Consider the following 25,970-nt stretch of genomic DNA (forward strand, 5'->3'; position numbering starts at 1 on the left):
ATTTAATATTATTTTGCCATTCCTTCTCATGCTATCAACTATATCAAATGAAATGTTTTCATTAAACAAAAATTAACCTCGGGGGCTCACATCTGGTGAGTATGGGCTTGGCACACCCAGGGTCCTGAGCTGGATATCATCATTCTTCTCTTTCTTGGTGATTCCCTTCTCTCTCTCTCTCTCTCTCTCTCTCTCTCTCTCTCTCTCTCTCTCTCTCTCTCTCAAGAACATTCCATGCAAGAAAAAAATTCGAGTTCGAGCAACATGTGAAAACAGCATCTCACATTAGGGCCAAGCAAAGAAAAGGTAAGGAAATATTTACAGTGGTCACTTTCAACCAAGCCATGTACTTCAAAAGAAGGGAAAACCGATTCCCTTTCAATAAGTTAAGACAATCGAGTCTTCAAGGAATTTTTGAAAAAATATTGTACAAATCAAAATATTCCAGACGAATCTACCTTGAGAAAGAATTGCCTTAATTCTATTTAGGATGACATTATTCAAGAAATTTGTCAAGATATTAGAGAAAATTACAGATGGATGTCCATTGACGAAACGACAGATGTTTGTGGCCGCTATATTGCACATTTTTTATGTGGAAAATCAGATGCAGAACCATCACATCCATATTTACTTGCTGCAAACCCCAGAAAAGGTGAATTACAACAGCAAGATTTTTTAATGATTCTTTGAAGTTATTATGGCCAGAATCGACCTATAGCAAAACAGTCTGCATTTTTGTTAGTCACGCTGCTTCGTATATGGTAAAAGCTGCTTCTGCAGTACGAGTTTTCTATCCAATTTGAGGCAAGTTACTTGCTTAGCCCATGGCTTACATAGGTTAGCAGAGGCAATGCGGAAGAATTTTGTTGAAATTAACAAATTTGTTTCTATACTGTTCGACAAAACTAACAGAACAAGTAGAAAACGTGGTGTAACTCGTGCAGCTTTCAATGAAGCGGTACAAAATTTGGTATGGATGTGTACCACAGAATAATGATGAAATGAGGAGACAGTGAGAAACTTCAGACAGGTATAAGGGACATTTATAAGGGTGTCTGTAAGATTCTGTAGCAACAAATTCCATTCTTCCACCAGTGCAGACCTTAGCTCACCAAGTAACTGAGGAGATGGCTGTCAGCATGCAATGCCCACACATTTGATCGGATTTAAGTCTGGTGGTCCTGCTGACCACAGCAGACACTGGATACCTTCAGTTTCAAAATATTCCTCCACCATTTGAGCTCTATGTGCAGTGATGCCGTGCATAAAATATAATCTGGGCCAACAATACCCTTAAAAAGTAGCAAAAAAAGGTTCAGGATCTTTGTTCTTGGTGCCTCAGAACAGTTACTGTACCCCTATGAAAAACATGAAGAAGTGTGGCCATTGATCATTATTCCGCCCCACAAGAGAACACAGCCTCCACCATACGTGTCCCCTTCTCTGATGTTGGTGGGATGATATACATTCCTGATTGTCTCCAGATGAAATAACATCTAGAATCTGTTTGTAGACTAAAATGGAACTCATCAGAGAACAGAATTGTACCCCCATTTGTCAGGGCTCCAAGTCGCATGTTCATGGCACCAGTTTCAAAGAGCTCTGCAGTGGTTTGGGATTAATAGTATTAGTAACGGCCGCATGGTGCAAGAAAGCCTATGGCTTATGCTGCACCAGCCAAAAAAAAAAAAAAATAAATAAAATAAATAACTAAATAATAATAATTAATAAATAAAAAAATAAAATAAAAAATAAATAAAAAGGAAATTAAACCTATCATCCTATGCGCTTCTCTTACCCGAAAGTACTATCCAGATGACCTTTGAATTTCCCCAAACTGTCGGCCTCTACCACCCATGAAGGCAACTTATTCCAGTAATTTATAACTCGCTGGCTAAAATAAAACTTCCTGCAGTCCAATCTAAACATTTCCCCCCCTTAACTTGAATTTATGTCCCCTAGTTCTAGCATCATTTATAATCTTGAAAATTTTGTCCTCATTCATTTTACTGATGCCTCTCAGAGCCTTAAACACCTCAATCAAATCTCCTCTAAGGTGTCTAGTTTCCAAACTCTGCAACCCACATATTCGAAGTCTTTCTTCATAAGGACGCCCTTATGAATAGTATACAAACCACTGGCTTCTTTGTGTAGAGTACACTTGAACTGAGCCCTTTTAACATAGTCCAGTTGGAAATGTTTTCACCTGTGGCCACAGCAACCTCAACAGACAGTTGATGACAGGACATTATAGGGTTCCATCTCACTGTTAGAGCCAGATAGCAGACTTCTAGTTGTCTTAGCCCTCGGGCAACTTTGGCCAGCTCTTCTTCTAACGGTTCCTGTCTCCTGAAACTGCTTCCATAGTGCCAAGATGACACTGCACGATACATTAAGCCAATGTGCCACCTCTGTCTGCATCTGCCTGGCTTAAAGTCGTCCAATGGCCCACCATCTCAAGGAATCATCTAAAAGACAATGACTTCCCATCCTGAGTACTAGAGATGTGGCTATTCCACTGAGCAAGCCAAAAAACAAAAATGAAGTGATGTGGTCACAACAGTGTTTTTATAGGCATGAATAATTTGCATAATGTGCAGCTCTATATGGTGGTAGATCGATTTCTATTGGATACTCAGAATTTGCATACCAGATGCCTATTATATCACATATTCACCTTCGGCAATGCTGTTCACAATAAAATACTCGTGAAAAATATTTTGTTCTGTTAATTTTGTCGAGCAGAGTAGTATAAAAAATTTGTCAAAACACATTTGAGAATGGCAATTTACAGAAACATGCTGCCTACTCTTCCTCTCCTACCTGATACTGTTGACCTCGTGGGTAGCACAGTTGAGAGGATCGCTGCTCTCATCACACTGAGTGAAAAAGACCTGAGTTCAAGTCCAACATTTAGCTGCTGAGTTAGTCGGTCTCAGGTGAGGGGAAACTTAGGTTTTTCATCCAGAAAAACTGATCTCAGAACACATGCAATATACAGATATTATACATGGAGCAATATGGCTTTAGTTACTGATGCTCCTAAAACTGTACAACAACCGATCCTGTTCTCAAAAGATGGGGAACATGGTTACAAGCAGTATCATTTTATGTTAAAAAATCTTTGATTCTATAAGAGAATTTGTTGATTCCTTAGATAATACACATTCAGTGGCTAGTGGTAATTCTAAGGTAATGCTTTCTGATTCTTCGGCTATAAAATGGATCTGGATGAACATTTATTGTTCATCTAGACCCATTTCAGCTGGTTACCTAGTTGTATAACCAAACTTAAAACGTGGGGACTTTCTTTGAACAGCACAATTCGAGAGACAGAAAAGGTTGAATTGTAAATTTCTTCTCCTATACCTCCAGGCATAGGAGAAGAAATAAGAAAACACAATAATGTTTTAGAAAAGAACACAGGAGTTTAAGGAAGATTGAAATTTATAAACGGAAAAGGAAATGAACTTACATTTCAGTTAGAGGCTTCAAAAGCTCACATTTTTAAATACAGTCCAGTGACTTCCATAGAAGCAGAATGGAAGGTCATTCTCCGTGTATAACATTTTACTGGATGAAACATACCACAAATTTACAATGGACCACTTTGAGAAATATATTATTGTTAATTGTAACAAAAATTATTCCAGGTGTGAGTTTGAAAGCTTTGAAAACTTTTTTAAAAAATGTTGAAACTTTTTATAAACGGTTTTATTACTTTAACATGTTGAATAGAGAGAAATTGTGGTTTAATTAAATGTAATAAACAAAAAGTGTAATGCATAATAAACAAAAATTGTAATGCATATCAGCATTTTGATGTATATTTAAGTACATATCTGACTTGATTTTTAGTGAATATAATCTGATGTCATCACCAATCCCCAAAAAGTTCAAGACAGCCATCTGCAGGAAAGATTATGGCCACAGTTTTTTGGGTTGACTAGGGTATTCTTTTAGAAGACCATTTGGAAAGGCCACACTATTACAGGAAAATATTATGCATCTCTCATTAAAAATTATGGGAAGAAAACAAGAAAAACAGAAGAGGAATGATATAAAAATGCTGTTCCATCAAGGTCATGTTCCTACACACACCACGGTATGGGCTGAATGCTATTCATAATGCAGCCTTTGAAATCATAACACCCTCTACCCCAAGCACTTCATTTAGCCTTGAGTAACTTCAATGTTTTCCCACTCCTGTAAAATTATTTAAAAGATTGAATTTCCCCAATGACAATGTGGTTAAAAATAAATGCATACTATATATGTTTTTTTCAGGGGTGCAAGGTGATAGTCTTTAATAAGGGAACTGTAAGCCTCAAACACTGTTTGAATTGATGTATAGCATTATGGTGTAACTAGGTTGAAAAATAATGCACTTTAAATTAGTTTGTACTTATTTTTTTATGCTGGGCTATGAATTTTTCAGATTCACCTTCATATGATAATTGGCATTTTTAAAATTAAATGCACCATTTACATTAAATAGTGTACCATTTACATTAAAAAACAATAAATTATCAGGAAATCCACCCCCATCATCCTTAATTTAATAATAACCATATAGTGCAAGCATGCCAAAGGCTTTTCTGTTTTGCTGTACCAACAAAAAACTCAAACTCAGACAAAAAACTGCTACCTACAATTAGAATGTCTAATTGTAGGTAGCAGTTTAATATTATAAGAATGTCTAATTGTAGGTAGCAGTTTAATATTATAAGAATGTCTAATTGTAGGTAGCAGTTTAATATTATTAGAATGTCTAATTGTAGGTAGCAGTTTAATATTATTAGAATGTCTAATTGTAGGTAGCAGTTTAATATTATTAGAATGTCTAATTGTAGGTAGCAGTTTAATATTATTAGAATGTCTAATAATGAGGGATTTTAATTTCTCAGATATTGACTGGAACATGTGGGTTGGTCACTCGCATACTAGCAAGACTTTTGTGGATTTATTGGATGATTGTTTTCTGCAGCAGCATGTTCGAGATGCAACCAGAGAGAGTAATACTCTTGATCTGGTTATCAGCAGTAATTATTCATGCATTACGAATTTGCAGATAAAGTAATCACTGGGTGGCACAGTGTACTCATGTGGGATTTACTTAAAGATATTACTTCAGGGGTTAAGGTGGCTACAGTTGTCTCAGACAGTTTAATTTTATACGGTGGGATCAACTGATATTACCAACAGCAAATTCTAAATGGGAAGCATTCAAGGAATTAATCATGGAAGCTACCAGGCTTTTCATACAGATTAAGAAATACTATTCAAGGTTTAGGCCTAAATGGATGTCAGATAAACTAATGAGACCCGTGACAGAGAAGAAAATTGCATTTGATGCATATAAATTATCAGGCAACACAGAAGCGTATGGTAGATATAAGTTAGTCTTTAATCAAGTCACAAAGGAGGTTAGGCAAAGGCAGATTATGAGAAATATTTGACAAAGTAGGCTAAGAAAAACAGCAAGGACTTCTTTACTTATATAAACTCTAGAAAGAAGGGGATGAATAAGATTATTGATGGTTCGACTGTTGATGATCCTGCTAAGATAGCAGGAGAAATTGTTAAAGTTAAACATAAGAAACACCTGGGGTGGATGGGATCTATCCAGTTATATTAAAGAAGGTGGAAAAAGAAGTAAGCCAACCCATAGCCATAATTATGAGAGCATCCTTGGACTCAGGGGAAGTCCCCATGGACTGGAGATGTGCAAATGTATCCCCAATTCAAAGGGGGATCAATGGTGATATGAGTAATTACAGACCTGTTAGTTGAACTTTTGTTCTGGGTAAAATAATGGAGTCATTGGTTAAAGAAGCACTGCAGGATCATCTAGACAAGTAATAATTCAGACACAGCATGGGTTTGTTAAGGGAAGTCTTGTCTAACAAATTTAATTGTATATTATGATTTGGTTGCAAAGGAACTGGATGCAAAAAACAATTTTGATATCATATACTTGTTCAGGACAGCTTTTGACACTGTTGCACATGGAAGACTACTGTACAAATTGGAGCAGTATAGTATTCAGGGTAAGTTGCTACAATGGATAAAAGGGTGGGTGAGTGGGAGAAGACAGAGTGGTAATCAATGGATGCTGCTCTTCGTGGACTAATTTTATTAGTATTAAAATTTATTACTAATTTTATTTTATTATTATAAAAAACAATTTTGATATCATATAATTGTTCAGGACAGCTTTTGATACTGTTGTGCATGGAAGACTACTGTACAAATTGGAGCAGTATAGTATTCAGGGTAAGTTGCTACAATGGATAAAAGGGTGGGTGAGTGGGAGAAGACAGAGTGGTAATCAATGGATGCTGCTCTTTGTGTACTAATTTTATTAGTGGAGTCCCCCAGGGTTCAGCGTTGGACCCACTGTTGTTTTGTATATTTATCAATGATATTGATGAAGGTATATCAGGCTTAATATCTAAGTTTGCAGTTGATGCTAAGGTTGGCAGGGTTGTTAATGACAGTAATGACAGTGTGCTACTGCAACAGGATCTAGAAAAATTGGGCAGATGGGCTGAGAAGTGGCAACTGAAGTTTAACTTTGACAAATACAGAGTACTGAATATGGATAGAAGTAACCCCAGAGAAACGTACCAACTGTGTGGTAATTGAGTAATTGTGCAGTCAGATATGAAGTTTTCCGAGCAGTGCAGACAGGCAGCCAGAGCAGGTCATGGGGTCTTGTCAATGATATACAGGAACTTTGCTAGCAGGGAAAAGAGGTGATTATCCCTTTGTACAAGGCAATGGTCAGGCCACACCTTGAGTACTGCATCTGGAGGCATCACTTTAGGAAGGATATAGAGTTGCTTGAGCAAGTACAGAGAAGGGCTACAAGATTGGTGAGGGGAACGAAGGGGTACTCTTACCAAGAAAGGCTTAAGTTCTGCAAATTGCAGCATCTGGAGACTAGGCATCTGCGAGGTGATCTGACCGAGGTGTATAAGGCCTTGAATGCATTGGGCAGGCTCAATTCTGATGGTATTCTTCCTCTTGCTCAGATTAGGAACCTGAGGAGACATAAATTCAAACTGAGTAAAGACAGTTGTTGAATAGATGTGCAGAAATTTTCTTTTAGCCAGTGGGCGGTTGATTGCCGGAATAAACTTCCATCTGTCATTGTGGAAGTTGATTGCTTAAATAAATTCAAGGAGGAACTGGACAAACTTTTAGAGTGAATGAATATGTAAAATGGTTTTTTTTTTTTTTTTTTTGGCTGATGGGAAGCTTGTTTTCTTGCATCACATGCCTCTACTACTACTACATTACATGTTTCTCTCTTACTAGGTACCTACCTATTTAGCAGGCCTTTGGATTTCCCCAAGCAACAACTACCTATGAATACAAACTTATTCCAATGATTAGCAACTTGATAGCTAAATAAAAACAGCCCATAATTCTTTCCCCTTCAAATCCAGGGAAAAAATAGATTCAACATAAAGAATTTGAATTTATTTTTTCATTTGTTAATTAATAAATAAACAAATGAAATTATAGTTGTAATATAATATTAATCAATAGTTTTAATTAATTATAATAGTAATTAAAGATAAAATAAAAACTATGGTGAAAATAAAAACACTAATTATAACTAATCACTATATTTAGTTAAAGATCAAATAAATAAATGTCAAATTTTCATGGGAATAAAATTTTATTTTATTATTATTGTCTTTATTTTATTAATTTTTTTTTTGTTTTTATGTTTCATACCTATAATACGGTGGTTTGCTATATGAGAGCAAAACAAGGGGGCTCACCACATGAGAGCTAATACCAGCCCTAGTTTGCACTGGGGGCCTCCAATTAACTCTCAACTTCTCTGAATATAGCATTCACTTGTTGCATTTGGCTCTGTGGTATAATTGGTGTTTTTATTTCCAAGATAGCCTTGGTTGACATAACCATGTTTGCTTTAGTAGTAAAGTTATGAAATGAAGTAGCAATTATTAAATTATTATACAAAAGCCTGTAGCTTTTATAATAACTGATTCTAATAATAAATTTATAATTATATTTTAAAAATAAATCACTAATTTCATTATTTTGAACTTTTAACTCCACTCAGCACCTAGGGCTGAAGACATTTGCAATACCCTAAATGTGCTACCAATATTCACATTAATGCAGCATAATAGTGATAAGTGAAAATATAAGTTGAAAAATATTTTGAGAGCTCACAATGTACTTACGCAGAATACTGACCTGGACAGAGCAGTCTCAAGTACATGATGATTTGCAGTTCTTTTGAGAAACCCCTTCCACGAGAAGGGTTACTCATAAGTAATCCATGTCGGAAATCAATAACCTTCTGGATCAAATAGTCAATTCTGGAGAGGTCTGGTAACCCCACTATAAACTTAAAGCTAACATTTATTATAGGGACTAACATGGTAAGGTAAAACCCCTGGCATTGCTGCTGTGAAGGGTCTATTGTATATACCACGTTTGTATACAATAAAGATTATATATATAATATCACTAAGACTCATGAAAAAGAGAACACCAAACCACATTACAACAGCAACTTCCTGCTGCAATTAAGGTTTAACCTGGAAATGTGCGATTTTGTTCTTATGTAACAAGCCACCATATACTCAAAATAAAATAACAAATTCTTGGTTGGATAGGAGAAATTGTGCATTTGCACTGCTGAAGGTGAGTGTTACTTTGTCTTTTCTTTTCTTATTTATATATTTTATTTTACTTTGAATATTAGGTGGCTTGGTACATAGGAGCAGAATCACACCTTATCAAGTTCAACTTTAATTGCAGCAGGAATTTGCTGTATTTGTTACATAGTAATTTAGTGATTTCTTTTTTTATAATCCTAAAACAAGTTACTAAGCACAGAGAAATTTATATCTACCTGTATCATAACCCTGAAATCACTTTTCACCTATACCATTTTTTAATTCAATTCCTTCCCCAAGTGCATGTTATTTTGGAATTATTTCCCTAGCATAACTTATCTAACTATTCTTAAAGCCTATTTAAGCTATGCCTGTAAGAGTTCTGTTCGTTGCTGGTCAACAATTCCTAATATTCACATATGCAAATTCTGACATCTTGTCATGTATTCTTTTGTCAATATAATTTAGTAAAATCAGAAACAGGAGGAATCCAAGCACTAATCTCCAAGGGTTCCCACTTAGTCCATTCTAAAGATCAACCATTGTTTACAACCCTTTTCCTCCAGTTGCACAGCCATCCTGTTATCCATCTAAGAATTATATTTGTGATCCAGGAATAATTGACTCCAGGAAATGCAGACTACTTGTCTTCATTGGAGATGTCTCAATTTCCTATTCTTCAATGACACCAAATTATCACTGAAGTTAAGTAATTTAATTTAACAAAGTTTTAAATTGTGGCCTCAACAGCTTCCCTCTGGTACTATGAAAACAACATTGTTCAACTAGCTATACTAGTAGTGTTCCAATTTGTTTACACAAATGCTCACTGGAAGATACAGCCATTCTGGGGCCGAGGTGCAAACTCCAGATTTGGCTGCTATATACTAAGTACTGACACAATTCAAACAACAAATTATATAATTCATAAGGGTACTGAAATTGTTGAAATCAAAACTTTTAAACAGCAGATAATTTATTATTTATACAGACCTATTAAACAAACAGGTTCTTCTGAAAAATTGAGTGCTGCATGCAGTGTAGAGGTCTTCACGGGCCTAATTTTTTTATTTTTACCCAGCACGACCCGAGGCCACAGTCTTGACAGCCCCGGCCTGACCCAGAATTTTTTTTTTCAAAGAACCGATTTTTATCCCACCCCATTTGAAACTTTTTATATAAATAAAATTGCTAGCATTACTTTGAAAATAATAAACTTTCAGATTCAATATTAATAATTATATAACAATAATAATTATACAAAATAATTATCGATATTAATTATATAAAAAAGAAAACGAAATAAATTTTCAATTTACCATATTTAACATAATTCCAAAAGGAATATCGATATCCACCTCTACTTAAATTTAAAAAATTAGAACTGACTGTCACTGGCAATTCTCACTGTGTGAATGATGTGTAAGCATTCCCCTCACCTGTATTTCTAAATTATTGGTCAGTACTGGATATAGCAAAGCAGTTAGAAAGTGTTAAAAGTGATTGTTCTTAGAATTGAAAGTAGGGCAACCCAAAATCTCGGATGTAATAGAACTAGGGATTAACGGTATCACACATAAGGGGACATAACTGCAATTTACATTATATCAAGGGTATATGAGTCATTATGTCTCCCTGGCAATGGGTTCCTTTTTAGTTGTATGTGTACAGTATACAGTATTTATTAAGGATAAAGGCTACTCTACTGAGCAAAAATACAGAACGGATCATTTCCACGAAAGAGTACAAATTTCGGTTAATTTTGGAGATTCTGCCAAAGTGCATCTTATTGGCCAAGTAAAAGTGCCAACAGACAACTAATACACAATTTTTCTAAAAAACTTTTAAGAAGTTAAATGCATAAAAAATATTTAAAAAATATATATATGTAGGAAATAGTCCAAAATATTTGGAAATAACAATTCATTATAATTATTTGTACCTGAACCAAGCCTGAACATCATTCGTGTTATGTGGCCCGAATATCCTTCTTGTTACCCGCCCCGAAAGCTGGGTCAGGCTGAAGCCCGAGGGCCAGACCTGAGCCCGTGAAGACCTCTAATGCAGAGCATGATTAATTATGCAGTGGGCATGCCAAAATAGTCACATGAAGAAACTTTTTTGGCATGCCCAAGCAGCAAAAAAGTGTGCTGTTATAATGTATGCAACACTTAATATTTTTGGAAAAAAGACAAGAAATGGTTTTAAACAGTCAATTTTATAATTCTTTTCTTATTCTAACACACTATACTGGATAATAAGAGCAAATAATAATGGCAGCCTTGTCATCCAAAAAAAATTAATTTCCAGATTCTTCCAGAGCACACCAATTAGAAGCATGAGAAATTAAACCAAAACTCTACAAGAAAATAATACAGAAGCAGGTGGATGGTGAATTTTGCAACACAGCCCCTTTGTGGATTTTTTTTTGGTTATACTTCTCTAAATAAAAAATAATCAATGTTGCAAATCAAACTGAAAATCACAATGGGAACATTAAAATTCACACTTTATTAAAAGCAACATTAAAATTAAAAAATAATAAAGCATATTAAAAGTGACAAAGTCCAACAGCTTGCCCACTATAGGGTGAGCATTTGTGCACATTTAGAAAAGAACTGTATGAAAAGGAACATTTTTAATTTATTGTTTGTCTTTTTTAACCCCTCTAATGGGTGCATCCTATATAAATTATGCCATTTTAATAAAATAAAATAGATAACAAATAATTCAAAACCGTTTCCTTTGATGCAATCCAATTTTAACACTGTAGTGGTTACAGCTATGAATAATGCATTTTTTTATATACTGAAAACATATTTTTCAATATTTTTTTTTTTTACACAAGCATATGACCATTCACATAACAGGCCCAGTTTTTCTCAGTGAAACAATGGGAGTCACAATGAAAATGTACACTGGGTAGCCACTTTGAGTTACAAAGTAGTCAGAAGAGCCTGGATTCGTTCTGGCACAGACTCAATGAGATACCAAAAGCATGGCACAATGTTCCACAGATTGTTGTGGGAAAAAAAAAGGCAAACTGCAGCCATTATCAACAACCCACTGAAGGATGGAAGCCTCCTCAACAATTTGCGTTGAGGGAAATGGACCATAATCTGCCATGCTGGTCCAGTGTGGGTTGGCAGATCGACCGTATTTAGCAGTCAGGGGCTTGAACCCCGGTCTACTCAAAGAGCGTGTGTTACTGCACTCCCGCACATGACCACTCGGCTACAGAGAGCCAATTCCATGTCATAACATAAGTGCTCAACTGGAATGATATCTGGTAACTAAGGAGGTATATCTATCTTGCTACAGTCACAGTTTATCTTGCAGGTAGATACGTGATGTATCTACCTGCAAGTTAGACTGAAGGTTGTATAGGTTGAAGAGATGCACCTGGTCAGAAACAATTTATAGATGATCTATAGCATTCAAATATTGCTCCACTAGTATCAAGGAGCCCAATATACAAACCATAAACACACACCCCACATTATGTGATATTTTAATATAACACTAGCCTGCACTGTTGACAGCTGGCAGGATTGGGACATGAACTACTGCTGTTTTCATCATATTCTGCTCCTCATAACATTAAACTGCAAGTCATCAGACCAGGTAACATTTTTCCAATCCTCCACTTTCCAGTTTTGTGTTTCTGAGCTCACTATACCCATATCTTCTTATTTTTTGCTGACAGAAGTGAAATCCAGTTTGGTCATTCGCTGCAACACCCCATCCATGACAAGGTACAATGAGTTGTGTTCTGAACTAACCCTTTGGTTACAACTATTGTATTGGGTTTGTTATAGTCTTTTTATTAACCTGCATAAGTCTTCTCAGCATCCATTGGTCTATCACATCAATAAGCTGTTTCCATGTATAGGATCACTGCTGCTAGCTATTACTGATTATTGTGCCAACCTTGATATACCTGAGACACAGTCATATATGAAAATCCCAGTTAGGTTAGTTTCTGAAATGTTCACATCAGTATATCTGTCATAAAACATTCAAAGTGGCTTAAATCTTCCTGACAATTCTTGAGCTGAATTGCAAGCACGCACATGCACGTGAACACAAAAGCATCCGTATGTATCTGCCCACCTGCTTTATATTGCACAGAACAAAAACATGTTGTTGTTAGTAAGCAGAGACCCATTTCATGAAAAGGATATGTGTACCAACCACTCAGTGAAGTGAAGCCAGTGTATGTCACTAATGAAACATAGCAAAGCTAGTGTGCATCAATATGTGGATGCCTGAGAGAAGCTGCTATTTTTAGCACACATTAGCAAGTTGTTTAGAAGAAAATGAGTTACATGCAGAAGTACACTCTTGTATAAATATGCCAAAATTAAATTATTTTTTATGGTCAAATTACTTCATTACAACAAAATTAATTATGCAAATCAAAAGGCACTTCAATAATTGGGGAATAATAAAATTGGCATTGGTGTAGTGTTAATGAATATATAATTTTTTTTTTCTTAACTCTGATGACAGCTGAAAGCCGGTTTTTTTTTTTTTTTTTTGGTCCAGATTCAGTTAAGCTTAATTCTTTATATTGCATTTTAAAAACTTCGAGGGCTATTCTTTAAGAATAACTGGGGCAAAACTACGGCATTCCCACAAATCCATCACCTCTATCAAACAATATAAGTCATAAATTTTGAGGATATGATAGACAACACTGTGAGATACACCATTCCTTTACATTTCGAGAGTACAACTCTACTGATGTTATCGCTCTACTTTCCAAGAACAATTATCATGTTAAACGCCCATGAAAGTGTACTATGTTATAAAATTTAGAAACATACCTTTAAATTAGTTTGATTAAAATAGATATGTTTTAGACGTGATGCGTTGAATAAACGAATACTTTTCTCTCTAAACATGCATTAGCCATTGTAAGACGCACGACTGTGTATACACGTGCACAGAGTAGTAACATATCAAAAAAATCACATATGAACGTGTCAGTTTTTATGGATTCGCCGCCACAGTTGTTTAACACTGGTCGATTAGAATGGGGAACTGTGTGCGGAAAATTTCAAAAGGCAGTTTTGAAACGTATGAATTTCTATAACGGTAACTAGCTTGCAATTTCTGAATAGAAAACGTTTTATGCCTTTTCAAAGTCCTTTATTCAAGTGAAAGGTCATAAGATTGATCTTTAAAAGAGGCATAAATATCATGTCAGTTATGAGAAGTTCGTTTATCAAACACAGGATCACGCGACGCCTTAGAAAAATCAAAGGCAGGATGCCCATTGCAAAGATTTACCACATTTTTTTTTTTATAGATATCTGTCAACAATAATTGAAATAAATGGCAGTTCATCATACTACAAAAATCTGAGGTTCTCAATCTGTGCGTTGTAAAAAAAAGAAACCCATACAAGAATAGGTTATAGCCGTTTATACAAAGGGTACTAGGAAAGTTTTGCAATATGACGCAACAATGAATCACAGGAAGCTGCTTGTTGCTGCATGTTGAGACATGTTCATACGTGCATAGTAGTCGCCGCGCCAAGTCGATGGGCTCAGTTATTCATTAGTAGTGAGAGTGTAAAGTGCTTGCGATGGCATCGTGGTCACGAAATGAGATAAGGACAGTTTTGCGGTATAATTTCGTGCGTGGATTAATCATAGACCAGTGCTTAGAAGAAATGACTCTTGCACTAGATGATGATTGTCCACATCGTACAACGATATTCAGGTGGTATAGAGAATTCCAAAGGGGAAATTTCACTCTGGAGGATTCTGAGAGGCCGGGAAGGCTAAACGTCAGTTACGGAGGAAAACGTTACTGCTGTGAGGAAAATGGTTGACGAAAACAGGCGAGTGACCTACCAACAGATAGAGGATACTTTGGGCCTAAATGCACCAGCAATTCGTTCGATTCTGCAAGATCATTTGCACGTGAAGAAACTTTGTTCTCTCTGGGTGCCGCATCAACTGACTGAAGAGCAGATGACAGGACGTGTGACTTGGTGCCAGGAGATGTTAAAAAAGTTTGATAAGGGACAATCCGGTATGTGAACAACATAGTGACAGGTGACGAGACTTGGCTGTACTATTACGATCTGCCGACCAAGGCTCAAAACAAAGTTTGGGTCTTTGATGATGACGACACACCCGTAATTGTCAGAAAATCCCGATGTGTAAAGAAGAAAATGATAGCTGTATTTTTCAAATCGAGTGGAATTGTGGAACGTGTCGTTTTGGACACGCAGAAGACAGTCACAGCTAAGTGGTATACTGAACAATGCCTGCCTAAAGTCATTGGATCTATGAAGAACCTGCGGCCAAATTCAAGAATGGACACCTGGTACCTCCATCACGATAATGCTCCAGCTAACCGCGCCAAAGCCTGCACCGAATATTTGACCACGACAGGACTGAAACTTCTCGAGCACCCTCCCTACAGGCCAGACCTTGCTCCCTGCGACTTTGCACTGTTCCCGCATGTGAAAATGAAGCTAAAAGGGAGGCAGTTTTCCAGTGATGAGGACCTTCTACGGGCATGGGACAACGAGTGTGCTTTACTCCCTAGTGAAACTTGGCAGAACTGGTTTAAGGATTGGTTTCGGAGGATGGAGAGATGTATTGAATGTAGATGAAATTACTTTGAAAAAATTAAATAAACAAAGCTGTATTGCAAAACTTTCCTAGTACCCTTTGTAAATACTCTTTCTGTTCAGATCAATAAGGAGGACGGATGCAGTACGAAGAACCTGTGTACAGTATTATTTTCTATTGGAACGAGCAGCAGCCTGGAAAGCAAGGTGCAATGGCCAATGGATTTCAAAGACTGCAGGGAATCATCATGGAATAAGTAAATACATGTACATGGGCTGGGTTAGAGTAACTAAGAGTAACAACAAGTACATCAATGCTACGAATATAATAAATAAATTCGATAAATTTGAAGTGCTGGTAAGGACATCAAAGGCAGATATTGTTGGCATATCAGAGACGTGGTATCACAAAGATAAAAGTAATGAATAATTTGAACTTAGACAGTACAATGTGTACAGAAAGGACAGACAGGACGGGTTGGCTGATAGTTAGGAAACACATAAAATCTAAGACAGTGCATTCAGTTCGCATGGGCGGTCACTTCAATGTTAAGTCAGTTTGGTGTGACATAAACACTGGGAAAACAAAATTGAGAGCAGGACTGTTCCAGGCCTAAGGACTATAATGAGTACAACCAACGACTATACATAGAAATAGAGTGGGACAGTAAAGAGCAAAATGTCTTATAATGGGGAACGTCAACTTTCCAGATATTGGCTGGAACTTGTGGGTTGATCACACACACACACACACACACACACACACACACACACACACACACACACACACACACACACACACACACACACACACACACACACACACACACACACACACACACACACACACACACACACACACACACACACACACACACACACACACACACACACACACACACACACACACACACACACACACACACACACACACACACACACACAACACACACACACACACACACACACACACACTGTTTTCTGCACCATCATATCAGAGAGGCAACAAGAGGGAATAACATTTTTGATCTCATTATCAACAAACATTAATCATGCAACAACTATTTTACAACTATTGTTTTTAAGCCACCCGAATAATTAAATTCATCTGCGGTGCTGTGTGTTTAGGTGTATTAATTGCGTGTGTTCCAGATGTTTCCCCAGAAATCCACAATCGTCTTCTTCTCGAGTGGTCCGTTCCTTTGTTTCCCGACTTCTCCGAGATTCCTGTGAAACCTGTTTAGTCCTCACCGAAGATTTCCTCTGGGAGCTCTCTTTTTATCTGCGTAGTCTATTGCTGAGTGCAATGAGGTTCTGCTTCAATGTGTCCAAGTACTCTCCTATTTTCTGATGATTTTTTGTCTCATGTTTGCTGTGGACGCTGTCACTCTTGACGATGCTCTTCACTTTTCCAATTAATTTCTTACTCCTATTGCCCCGTTAGTACTGGTCAATTAGCCTATCTTGACTCTTAATTCTTCTATTTTCTGCTGACGTCTTCATTCCCAAGCTGGTGGTTCCTTCTGTTTTCGGTTCTTCTGCTTCTGGTCGCCCGCTTCTCTTCCACTAATCCTCGTGGCTGCTACAGCACCTTAATGTGGTTGGCCTCCAACACTAGAGGCCATCCACGCGACTGTGTGGATGGCCTCTAGTGTTGGACCATTGATGTCGAGGTAATGCGGTATTGTGTGCCGATTGAGGTGGTATGTGACTCTCCACAAGGTTCTATTCGGCTTCTGCTTGGGTATCACGTGAGTCTTTGTGGGGTCCATTCCTTCGAATTCTGTTAGGGCCTTTTTCCACTCGTCTGCTGTTCTGAATATCATGACCTCGTCTATTTCCACTTCAGCTGCTGCGGGTTGTATTTCCTATTGCTCTTCTGCCTCTGGTTCGGCGATGGTATGTGCTTTCCCCTCTGGTTCCATATTCTTTATCCTTTGTAGTTGATCGCTCACGTCCTGCTTATTTTTTTCCAAAATTGCATGAGCTATTATGTTATTCGTGACGATGGTCCTTCTCTGGTTTGCTATTCACTGTTCGGAGACCTGAAAATCCGGGAATCGTTCCAGACACTTGGTATGTAGTCTCGCCCTGTAAGTTGTCATATAGGTCTCCAGCTTCGTTATTTTGTAGTATGTTTGCATGATGTACGTATTCATTTCGATGCTCCACTTCTTGCGTTGGCGTTTTCTCCCTACCTGGGTAGTCACTAGCGGAGTTGCTCAGGAAGCACTTACAGTGGGTGGGTCTGCATGATCTTGCCCTTCTCTTTTGTAGCAATACGGGGAACAGCGCAACTCGCTCCATTGTCTTCCTCGGGAGACTGTCTCTGATATGTCGGACCGACCCCTATGCCTAAGGTCTGAACGTAAGTGAGTTTATCCTGCGCCACACTCGATGCAGTGTGAGTAATATTTCTCTGCGACATCATCCATTATTGGAGGTGGGCCTGTTTAGCTTCGGCTTATATCCAGTGGCAGTTCTAGCGAGTGATGCCAGGTGGCGCAACAATCTGCCTTAGCCGCCACTCCGATCTTGGGGTAGGTAGGTCCCTTGGAGCAACTATTATTATAATTAGTAGTATTATTATTGTTAGCTGTATGGTGCAAGGAAGTCTGAGGCTTATGCTGCACCAGCCAACAAAAAAAAAAAATTCCCGAATGACCCTGACAGAGAGAGAGAGAGAGTCAAAAAGTGGAAGGGAATCACCAAGAAAGAGAAGAATGATGATATCAAGCTCAGGACACAGGGTGTGCCAAACCCATACTCACCAGACATGAGCCCCTGCTATTATGGTCCCTTAAGTAAATCGTTTTCGAGATATTGCACCTTGCTAGTTGGGATCCACCATGACTTGTTTGTTTGGTTAGGTTTGCTCATTCTCTCCCTTTCCCCTCTCTCCATGTTCTGAGACGTGGCAGGCATAATAATACTTGTGAAAGGATAGTCAACATCTTTTTTCAGCCTGGTCTCTACTTGTTAACAGAAGGGACTGCTTCTACAGGGATGGGATACACTAAATAGAAAGGGTGCAAGAATATTTGCTGATGCTATCGAGGCAGTGTTAGGTGGGTCGGAAAACTGCTAGCTTGGGGGGGGATACAAGGACTAATAGATTAACAGTAGCCACAGGCAGAGGTGAAAATGATTCTTGCACTGCTTCTATTGGAATGAGCAGAAGCCTGGAAAACAAGATGCAGGATATTTCAGAGACGGCTGGGAGTCACTGCAGTACAAGTAAACACATGGGTTGTGTTAGGGTAGCTAAGAAAAAGAACAGATGCATGTATACTTGCGTGTACGCCAATGCTAGGAGTTTGGTAAATAAATTTGATGAATTTGAGGTATTGCTCAGAGCATCAAAGGCGGATATTGTTGGGATATCAGAGACATGGTATCACATAGATATAAGGAATGCAGAACGGAAATTTGGGGAGTACGACGTCTACAGAAAGGATAGACAGGATAGGAAGGGAGAAGGGGTTATGCTATTAGTAAAGAAACACATAAAATCCAAGGAAGTGAAGCCAGTCGGCATCGGTGGACAGTGTAGTGTCGAGTCAGTTTGGTGTGACATAAGCATTGGGAGATCAAAATTGAGAGTAGGAGTGTGCTATAGGCCTAATGACTCTGATGAGTATAATAAGAAACTGTACAGGGAAATAAAGTGGGCTAGTAAATCAGAGTCTTATAATGGGGGATTTTAATTTCCCAGATATTGACTGGAATTTGTGGGTTGGTCACTCACACACTAGCAAGGCGTTTGTGGATTTATTGGATGATTGTTTTCTACATCAGCATGTTCAGGAGGCAACTAGACGGAGTAATACTCTTGATTTGATTATCAGTAGTGCTTCTTCATGCATTACGAATCTGCAGTTAGAGGAACCACTAGGTGGCAGTGTTCACAGTGTGCTGAAGTGGGATTTACTCAAAGAGGTAACTACCATCAGGTGTAATGAGTAGGTGTATTGCTTTCGTAAAGGGGACTACGATGGACTGAGACAGTATTTAAATTCTATACACTGGGATCAACTGATGATGTTACCAACAGCAAATTCAAAATGGGAAGCATTCACAGAACTTATTTTGGAAGCTACTAGGCTTTACATACCAACTAAGAAATATTGTTCAAGGCTTATACCTAAATGGATGTCAGATGAACTAATGACACATATGCCAGAGAATAAAAATGCATTGGATACATATAAATTAATGGGTGACATAGAAGCCTATGATAGATATAACCTGGTCTGCAACCAAATCACAAAGGATATTAGGCACGCAAAGGCAGATTATGAGAAATCCTTGGCAAACGATGCAAAGAAAAACAGAAAAGAGTTCTTTACATATGTAAACTCTAGAAGGAAAGGGATGAATCAGATTGGTCCACTGGATATTGATGGTTCAACAGTTGACGATTCTGCTCAGGTGGCTAACAAACTAAACTAGTATTTTACATCTACATTCACATATGAGGAGTTATTCAGGAATTGTAATGCCAAAGGTGAAGTAAACTCTGGCTGTGAACTAGATGATTTTGTAATAACTGAGAGGAAAGTGGAGGAGAAATTGTTGAGGTGAAACATAAAAAAGGCACCCGGGGTGGATGGAATCTGTCCGTTATATTAAAGGAAGCAGCAAAGGAAGTAAGCAAACCCTTAACCATAATTATGAGAGTTTCTTTGGACACAAGGGGAGGTACCCATAGACTGGAGTTGTGCAAATGTGACCCCAATTCACAAAGGAGGATCAAAGGCTGACACAAGTAATTATAGACCTGTGAGTTTAACTTTTGTTCCAGCAAATTAATGGAAGCACTGGTTAAAGAAGCACTGCAGGATCATCTAGACAAGAATTCAGTTATAGCTAGGACAAAGCATGGTTTTGTTAAGGGGAAATCCTTGCCTGACCAATTTGATGGGATACTATGATGCAGTCACAAAAGAATTGGATGCAGGGAATAACTCTAATATTATACAGGGTGATTCACTACCAGTGCGACAAACTTGCCGGAGATGTAGGGGGCAAAAAGACGAATCGGAATCACATAGCATTGCGGGGTCCGAAAGGCCTTCGTCATGCAGTAGAGGACGTTGAACAGGAGGTAGCGTGAACAGCGATCCCGCTGGAAGTCAGCATTTGCGAACCGTTTCTGTTGAAGAAACCAAGCAGCAAAACTCCTCCAGCGTGGATAATCCGCAGGCTCCAATGATTGGACGCGTTGCAGATAGTATGAACTCATTTGGTTTGTTGACAGTATCTTCCATACAGTGGATTGGGAAATATCCAATCGTTAGAAAGGCTTAAGTTTTGCAAATTACAGTGTCTGGAGACTAGGCACCAGCGAGGTGATCTGATAGAGGTGTATAAAGCCTTGAATGGTTTAAGCATGCTCAATGCTGATGGGATTCTTCCTCTAGCTCAGAAAAATCACCTGAGAGGGCATAAATTCAAATTGAGGAAAGACACATGTAGGATAGACGTGCGGAAATTTGCCTTTAGCCAGCGGGTGGTTGGTTGGTGGAACAGACTTCCATCCCATGTGGTGGAGGTTGATAGCCTAAATAAGTTTAAGGCTGAGCTGGACAGGTATTTTGAACGAACAGAGGGGTGAAGTGGAAGTGGGTTTTTTTTTTTTTTTTTTTGGCTGATGCTGCATAAGCTTGCTTTCATGCATCAAATGCCTCTACTAATGCTAATGCTAATGCTAATGTTAGCCTATCACTGGAGTACTCGTACTCGGATTGCCTTCTGCAAGACCTAGGACATTCTCCTCATTGTCTGGCGTCTTCGTCGTTCGCTCTCGATTCACCGATTCACGGTACCTCTCGTGAAACAACCAGTCTCACATAACCTTCTGTGCACACGTGAGAAAATCGTATGATGAGGAGCACGCCTGTGCGGGAAACGTTCCTGGTACAAGCGCAGAGCGGCGCGCCCGTTACAGTCTGCATCTCCAAACACGAGGTGCATATCGGCTAGTTCAACGTTTGAATACTCGTCCATTCTATTGTCTCGGGAACCATTTCGCAACTGCTAACTTCCAGCGGGATCGCTGTTCACGCGACCTCCCGTTCAACGTCCTCTACCGCATGACGAAGGCATTTCGGACGCTGCAATGCTATGTGATTCCGATTCGTCGTTGTGCCCCCTACACCTCCTGCAAGTTTGTCGCACTGGTAGTGAATCACCCTGAATACTTGGATCTTAGAAAAGCTTTTGATACTGTTCCACATGGAAGACTGCTGCACAAATTGGAGCAGTATGGCATTGGCGGCAAATTGCTGCTATGGATAAAGGGGTGGTTAAGGGGGAGAAGACAGAGAGTGGTAATCAATGGACACTGCTCATCGGGGACTAATGTTATTAATGGAGTTCGTTGGGGTTCAGTGTTGGGTTCATTATTGTTTTCTGTATTTATAAATAATATTGATGATGGAATATCAAGCTTAATGTCCAAGTTTGCAGACGATACAAAGGTTGGCCGGGTTATTCTGGACTCTACTGACGCTATGCTGCTGCAACAGGATCTGGAAAGGTTGAGCAGATGGGCTGAGAGGTGGCAAATGAAGTTTAACATTGGCAAATGTACAGTATTACATATGGGAAACAGCAACCCCAGAGCAACGTATCAACTCTGTGGTACTACACTGACAGTGGTAGAGAATGAAAAGGAACTGGGGGTAATTGTGCAGTCAGATATGTAGTTCTCTGAGCAGTGCAGACGGGCTGCAAGAGTAACTCATGGTGTGTTATCAATGATATACAGGAATTTTCTAACAGGGATAAGGAGGTGATTATCCCTTGTATAAAGCAATGGTCTGGCCACACCTTGAGTACTGTATACAGGTCTGGAGGGGCTTCATTTCAAGAAGGATGTAGAGCTGCAGGAACGAGTACAGAGAAGGGCAACAAGATCAGTGAATGGAACAAAGGGTTGCTCTTACGAAGAAAGGCTTAAGTTTTGCAAATTACAGTGTCTGGAGACTAATCACCGGCGAGGTGATCTGATAGAGGTGTATAAAGCCTTGAATGGTTTGAGCATGCTCAATGCTGATTTGATTCTTCCTCTCGCTCAGAATAATCACCTGAGAGGGCATAAATTCAAATTGAGGAAAGACAGATGTAGGATAGACGTGCGGAAATTTGCCTTTAGCCAGCGGGTGGTTGGTTGGTGGAACAGACTTCCATCCCTTGTAGTGGAAGTTGGTAGCGTAAATAAGTTTAAGGCTCAGCTGGACAGGTATTTTGAACGAACAGAGGGGTGAAGTGGAAGTGGTTTTTTTTTTTTTTTTTTTTTTGGCTGATGCTGCATAAGCTTGCTTTCTTGCATCAAATGACTCTACTAATGCTAATGCTAATGCTAAAAGATCTATTGTCTCAGAATTCTCTCTCACGGATCCAACCCAATACAGTGTCCGCACTGGTGACGAATTAGCTACCACCCTTGCAGCAAGCTGTCCTAAAGGACTCTTATGAATTTGCCAAGGAGAAAATCTTCCGTCCCAATGTATGCCCTTGGTGGACTCAGGAATTCACCTTGCTTAGACGGTCCGTCCACCGATCTAGCCGATTTTACCAGCGAAACCGTGGCTGGCCAGCCCCAGAATTATCACGACTATTCAGCGACTACATCGCTAAGAAAAATGAATACTGAAAGGCTATTGCTGCTAGGAAGAAAGCAACATGGTCTAACTTTGTCAGAGAATGTCGCACGACAAATCCGTGGGCCTAGTCTACAAGATCATGATTGACAAATCCTACAATCCGAACATCTTCAGCACAGTGATTGCAGACTCCCGGGAGACTTCCAACTGGAGAACTCAGCCAACCACATCCTTGATAAGCTATTTTCACCAGACAACACTGCTCAGGACTTGTCTGAGTATACTGCTATTCGTACTGCAAACAACAGTTATGAATCAGATGAAACCACAGAACCTTTCACCTTGGAAGAATTATCAGCAATTCTGCAAAATGTTAACATCCAAAAATGTCCAAGATTAGATTTCATTGAATACAGTTTCATCCTCCGTCTTCACAAGTTTCGGCCAGAGTATATACTCTTACTGTAGAAACAAATGTCTTCAGGAGGGATGTTTTTGTGTTGACTGGAAGATCTCGCTACTGAGACTAATTAAGAAGCAGAACAAGAACCCTACTGATACTGAAAAAGAACCCGCGAATGACCGTCCAATTGCGCTACTTGCAAACTTTGGCAAATCCTTTGGCGCTCAGGACCACAGCTCTCTTTCAAACACAGAATATCCTCTTCCCCTGCCAGTATGGTTTCAGTCCAGGACAATCCTGTGAGAAGGTTGTCTTCGATCTAGTTCTGCACATAGAAAACTCTGAAGCAATATTTGAACTTGCCATCTTCATTGACTTCGAGAGTGCGTTTGACACTGTCTGGTGGGGCAGTGCTCTGGCACGCCTCCGGACAGCCTCCTGTTCCAGCCATCTCTATAAACTTTTTCAAAGCTACTTTTCAGGTAGAATAGTAATTCGAAGTAAAAATACCATGATGTCTCCAGCCCAATCACCCGGTGGTGCCCTCAGGGCTCAGTCCTGGGACCTCTCGTGTGAAACATGATCCTACAATACTGGCTTTCCCGCTCCTTTGCCAATACCAAGATTGTTGCTTTTGCGGACGATCTCACGATAGTTGTGTCCAGCCGCTCTCGCAAAGCCATAGAAGACAACGCTAATCGGGTCCTTGACGACCCCTCTTTCTGGGCTGCACTAAATAAAGTACGGATAAATCCAAGCAAGACTAAAATTATGCTCTAAAAATAAGCTGGACCACAGGTGGCCTCCGTAAGTTAAAGTCTCTGGAGTACAACTTCCCATTGTCAAACAGACCACTGTGCTAGGGGTGCTTTTGGAGTATAAATTAAGCTTTCACCCCACCTCATCTATTTCAGTTCCAAGGTGAAAAAAATTTCAGGCTCAACCATCAGAATCACCAGGAATAAATGGAGCCTGTTCAAGCGGTCGCTTCAGCTGTACTATAAAGCCGTCTTCCTTCCGATCGTGACGTGTGCTGCAGCTGCTTGGTTCCACCGAGCTAGATTGGTAAATATGATAGGCAAATTAGGCTCTATACAACGGACAATGCTTCTGGCTACCCATAGGGTAGGCAGAACAGTATCCACTGCTGCTATCCAGGTCTTTGCTGGGATGCTTCCAATGGTCTTGTATGTAACCTTCCGTGGCCTGACATTTAAAATCAACAAGGAAATTATAACCAAGATCTTAGACATTGAGCTAAACCTGAACACTGACCCTAAGGCAGAGAAAACACGCTGTTTCTGGCTGACAAGATGGGACACTTCCACCAAGGGAGCAGTTACAAGGAGATTCCTGCCGGATGTGGCTTTCCCCTTCTCTAAGTCAGCACAGAAATGGCTCTCTCTAACTCTTGAGACATCATTCCTAGTCACTGGGAATGGCTCATTGAACGAGAAGCTCTTCCAACTAGGCCTAATACCCATAGACGTTCGCTACTGCGGGGCCAAGGAGAATTGGTTCCACCTTCTCTTCGAGTGCTCTCTCTACGAGGACCTGAGGCAAGACCTAGCAAATACCATCCCTCTCACTGAAAACCAACTGGACATTCTGTTTCAGACACCACAGAACCTTCCTACCTTCCAGAATTTCTCGACGCAAGTATTCAAGCGCAGGAAAGCCTTCTACAGAATGGGGATCCCCAAACAGCAACTTAAAAATTTTATTTTACTAATCTAAAATTTGAATTATCTACATTTGTTTTTATCTTATTAATTATTTTATTTATTTAATTTTTTTTAATTTTATTTTTAATTTATTATTTTTTTTCTCATTTACTCTTCGCGGTCTGCCCTAGCGTACTTTTTTCCCCTTCATTCCTCCCCCACTCTGCACTAATGTAGCTTCTCTCTCTCATTTTTTTTTTTAAATTTACATATCACCACGGGATTTTTTTAAACATTTTTTTTATTACACCACTGGATTTTTTTTCCCTCTCTTCCTCTGGAATGGGCCCCCAGAGGAACCTGGTCCATCTTTTGACAACATCAGGTGATTCAGATTTTCTTTTGAGACGGTACGTGTTTTACTGGGACTGGCCCACCTTCCCGTGGTGTGGAAGAGTGTCCAGAATCATCTGTCCATGTGACCGATGCTGCTGGGTAGCCAAAATGCCAGAACAGAACACACACATAATACATGTACACACAAACTTACGTCACAAACATATCTGGCCTATTTGTAGTGATACTGTTCTTCGCAGAGATACGAGTTGGAGTTGAACGGACGTTCTAGGAGCTGCCCTTTACAAAACACATGTCCACATGTACTTTCCACCTTTAAATTATTGACCATCATTTTTGAAACACCCTGTATTAATGAAGGCAGCGAACGAAGTGGGGAATCGCTTAGCCATAATTATGAGAGTATTGTTGGATTTTGGGGAGTTGCTCGCAGACTGGAGTTGTGCGAATGTTATCCCCAATTCACAAAGAGTGACATGTGTAATTATAGATATTATGTTTACAGCGCGAACTTTGCATAATTGCCGCTAGAGACACACTTCCTGATCGCTACAGAGCAGACTCTGAGTGCGCATGCCAGTACTTGTCGAACTAGTGTTGCGTGAGCACTGATGATCATTTCATAGCAAGTATCATGTTGGACATACAGATTGAACAGCGATATGTGATTCG

At 39.2% G+C, this 25,970-nt stretch overlaps 1 protein-coding gene across 2 annotated transcripts in view; it reads right to left on the reverse strand.

The window, feature by feature from the left end:
- Positions 1 to 13,664, reverse strand: part of LOC150079342 (lanC-like protein 2) — a 168,410-nt gene extending 154,746 nt beyond the window's left edge. Inside the window, exon 1 of one of the 2 annotated variants that reach the window (XM_090382537.1) lies at positions 13,502 to 13,664. In XM_090382537.1, coding sequence (XP_090238663.1) covers positions 13,502 to 13,579 — 78 coding nt within the window. In that variant the 5' untranslated portion in view covers positions 13,580 to 13,664. Of the gene's footprint in view, positions 1 to 7,334; positions 7,387 to 13,501 lie in introns of those variants that run through there. The other variant, XM_090382538.1, reaches the window with a different exon arrangement.
- Positions 13,665 to 25,970: the final 12,306 nt, after the last annotated feature.

This window comes from Mastigoproctus giganteus, chromosome 10, assembly GCF_048544385.1.
Source record: "Mastigoproctus giganteus isolate SK-2022 chromosome 10, ASM4854438v1, whole genome shotgun sequence".
Taxonomy (NCBI): Eukaryota; Metazoa; Arthropoda; class Arachnida; order Uropygi; family Thelyphonidae; genus Mastigoproctus; species Mastigoproctus giganteus.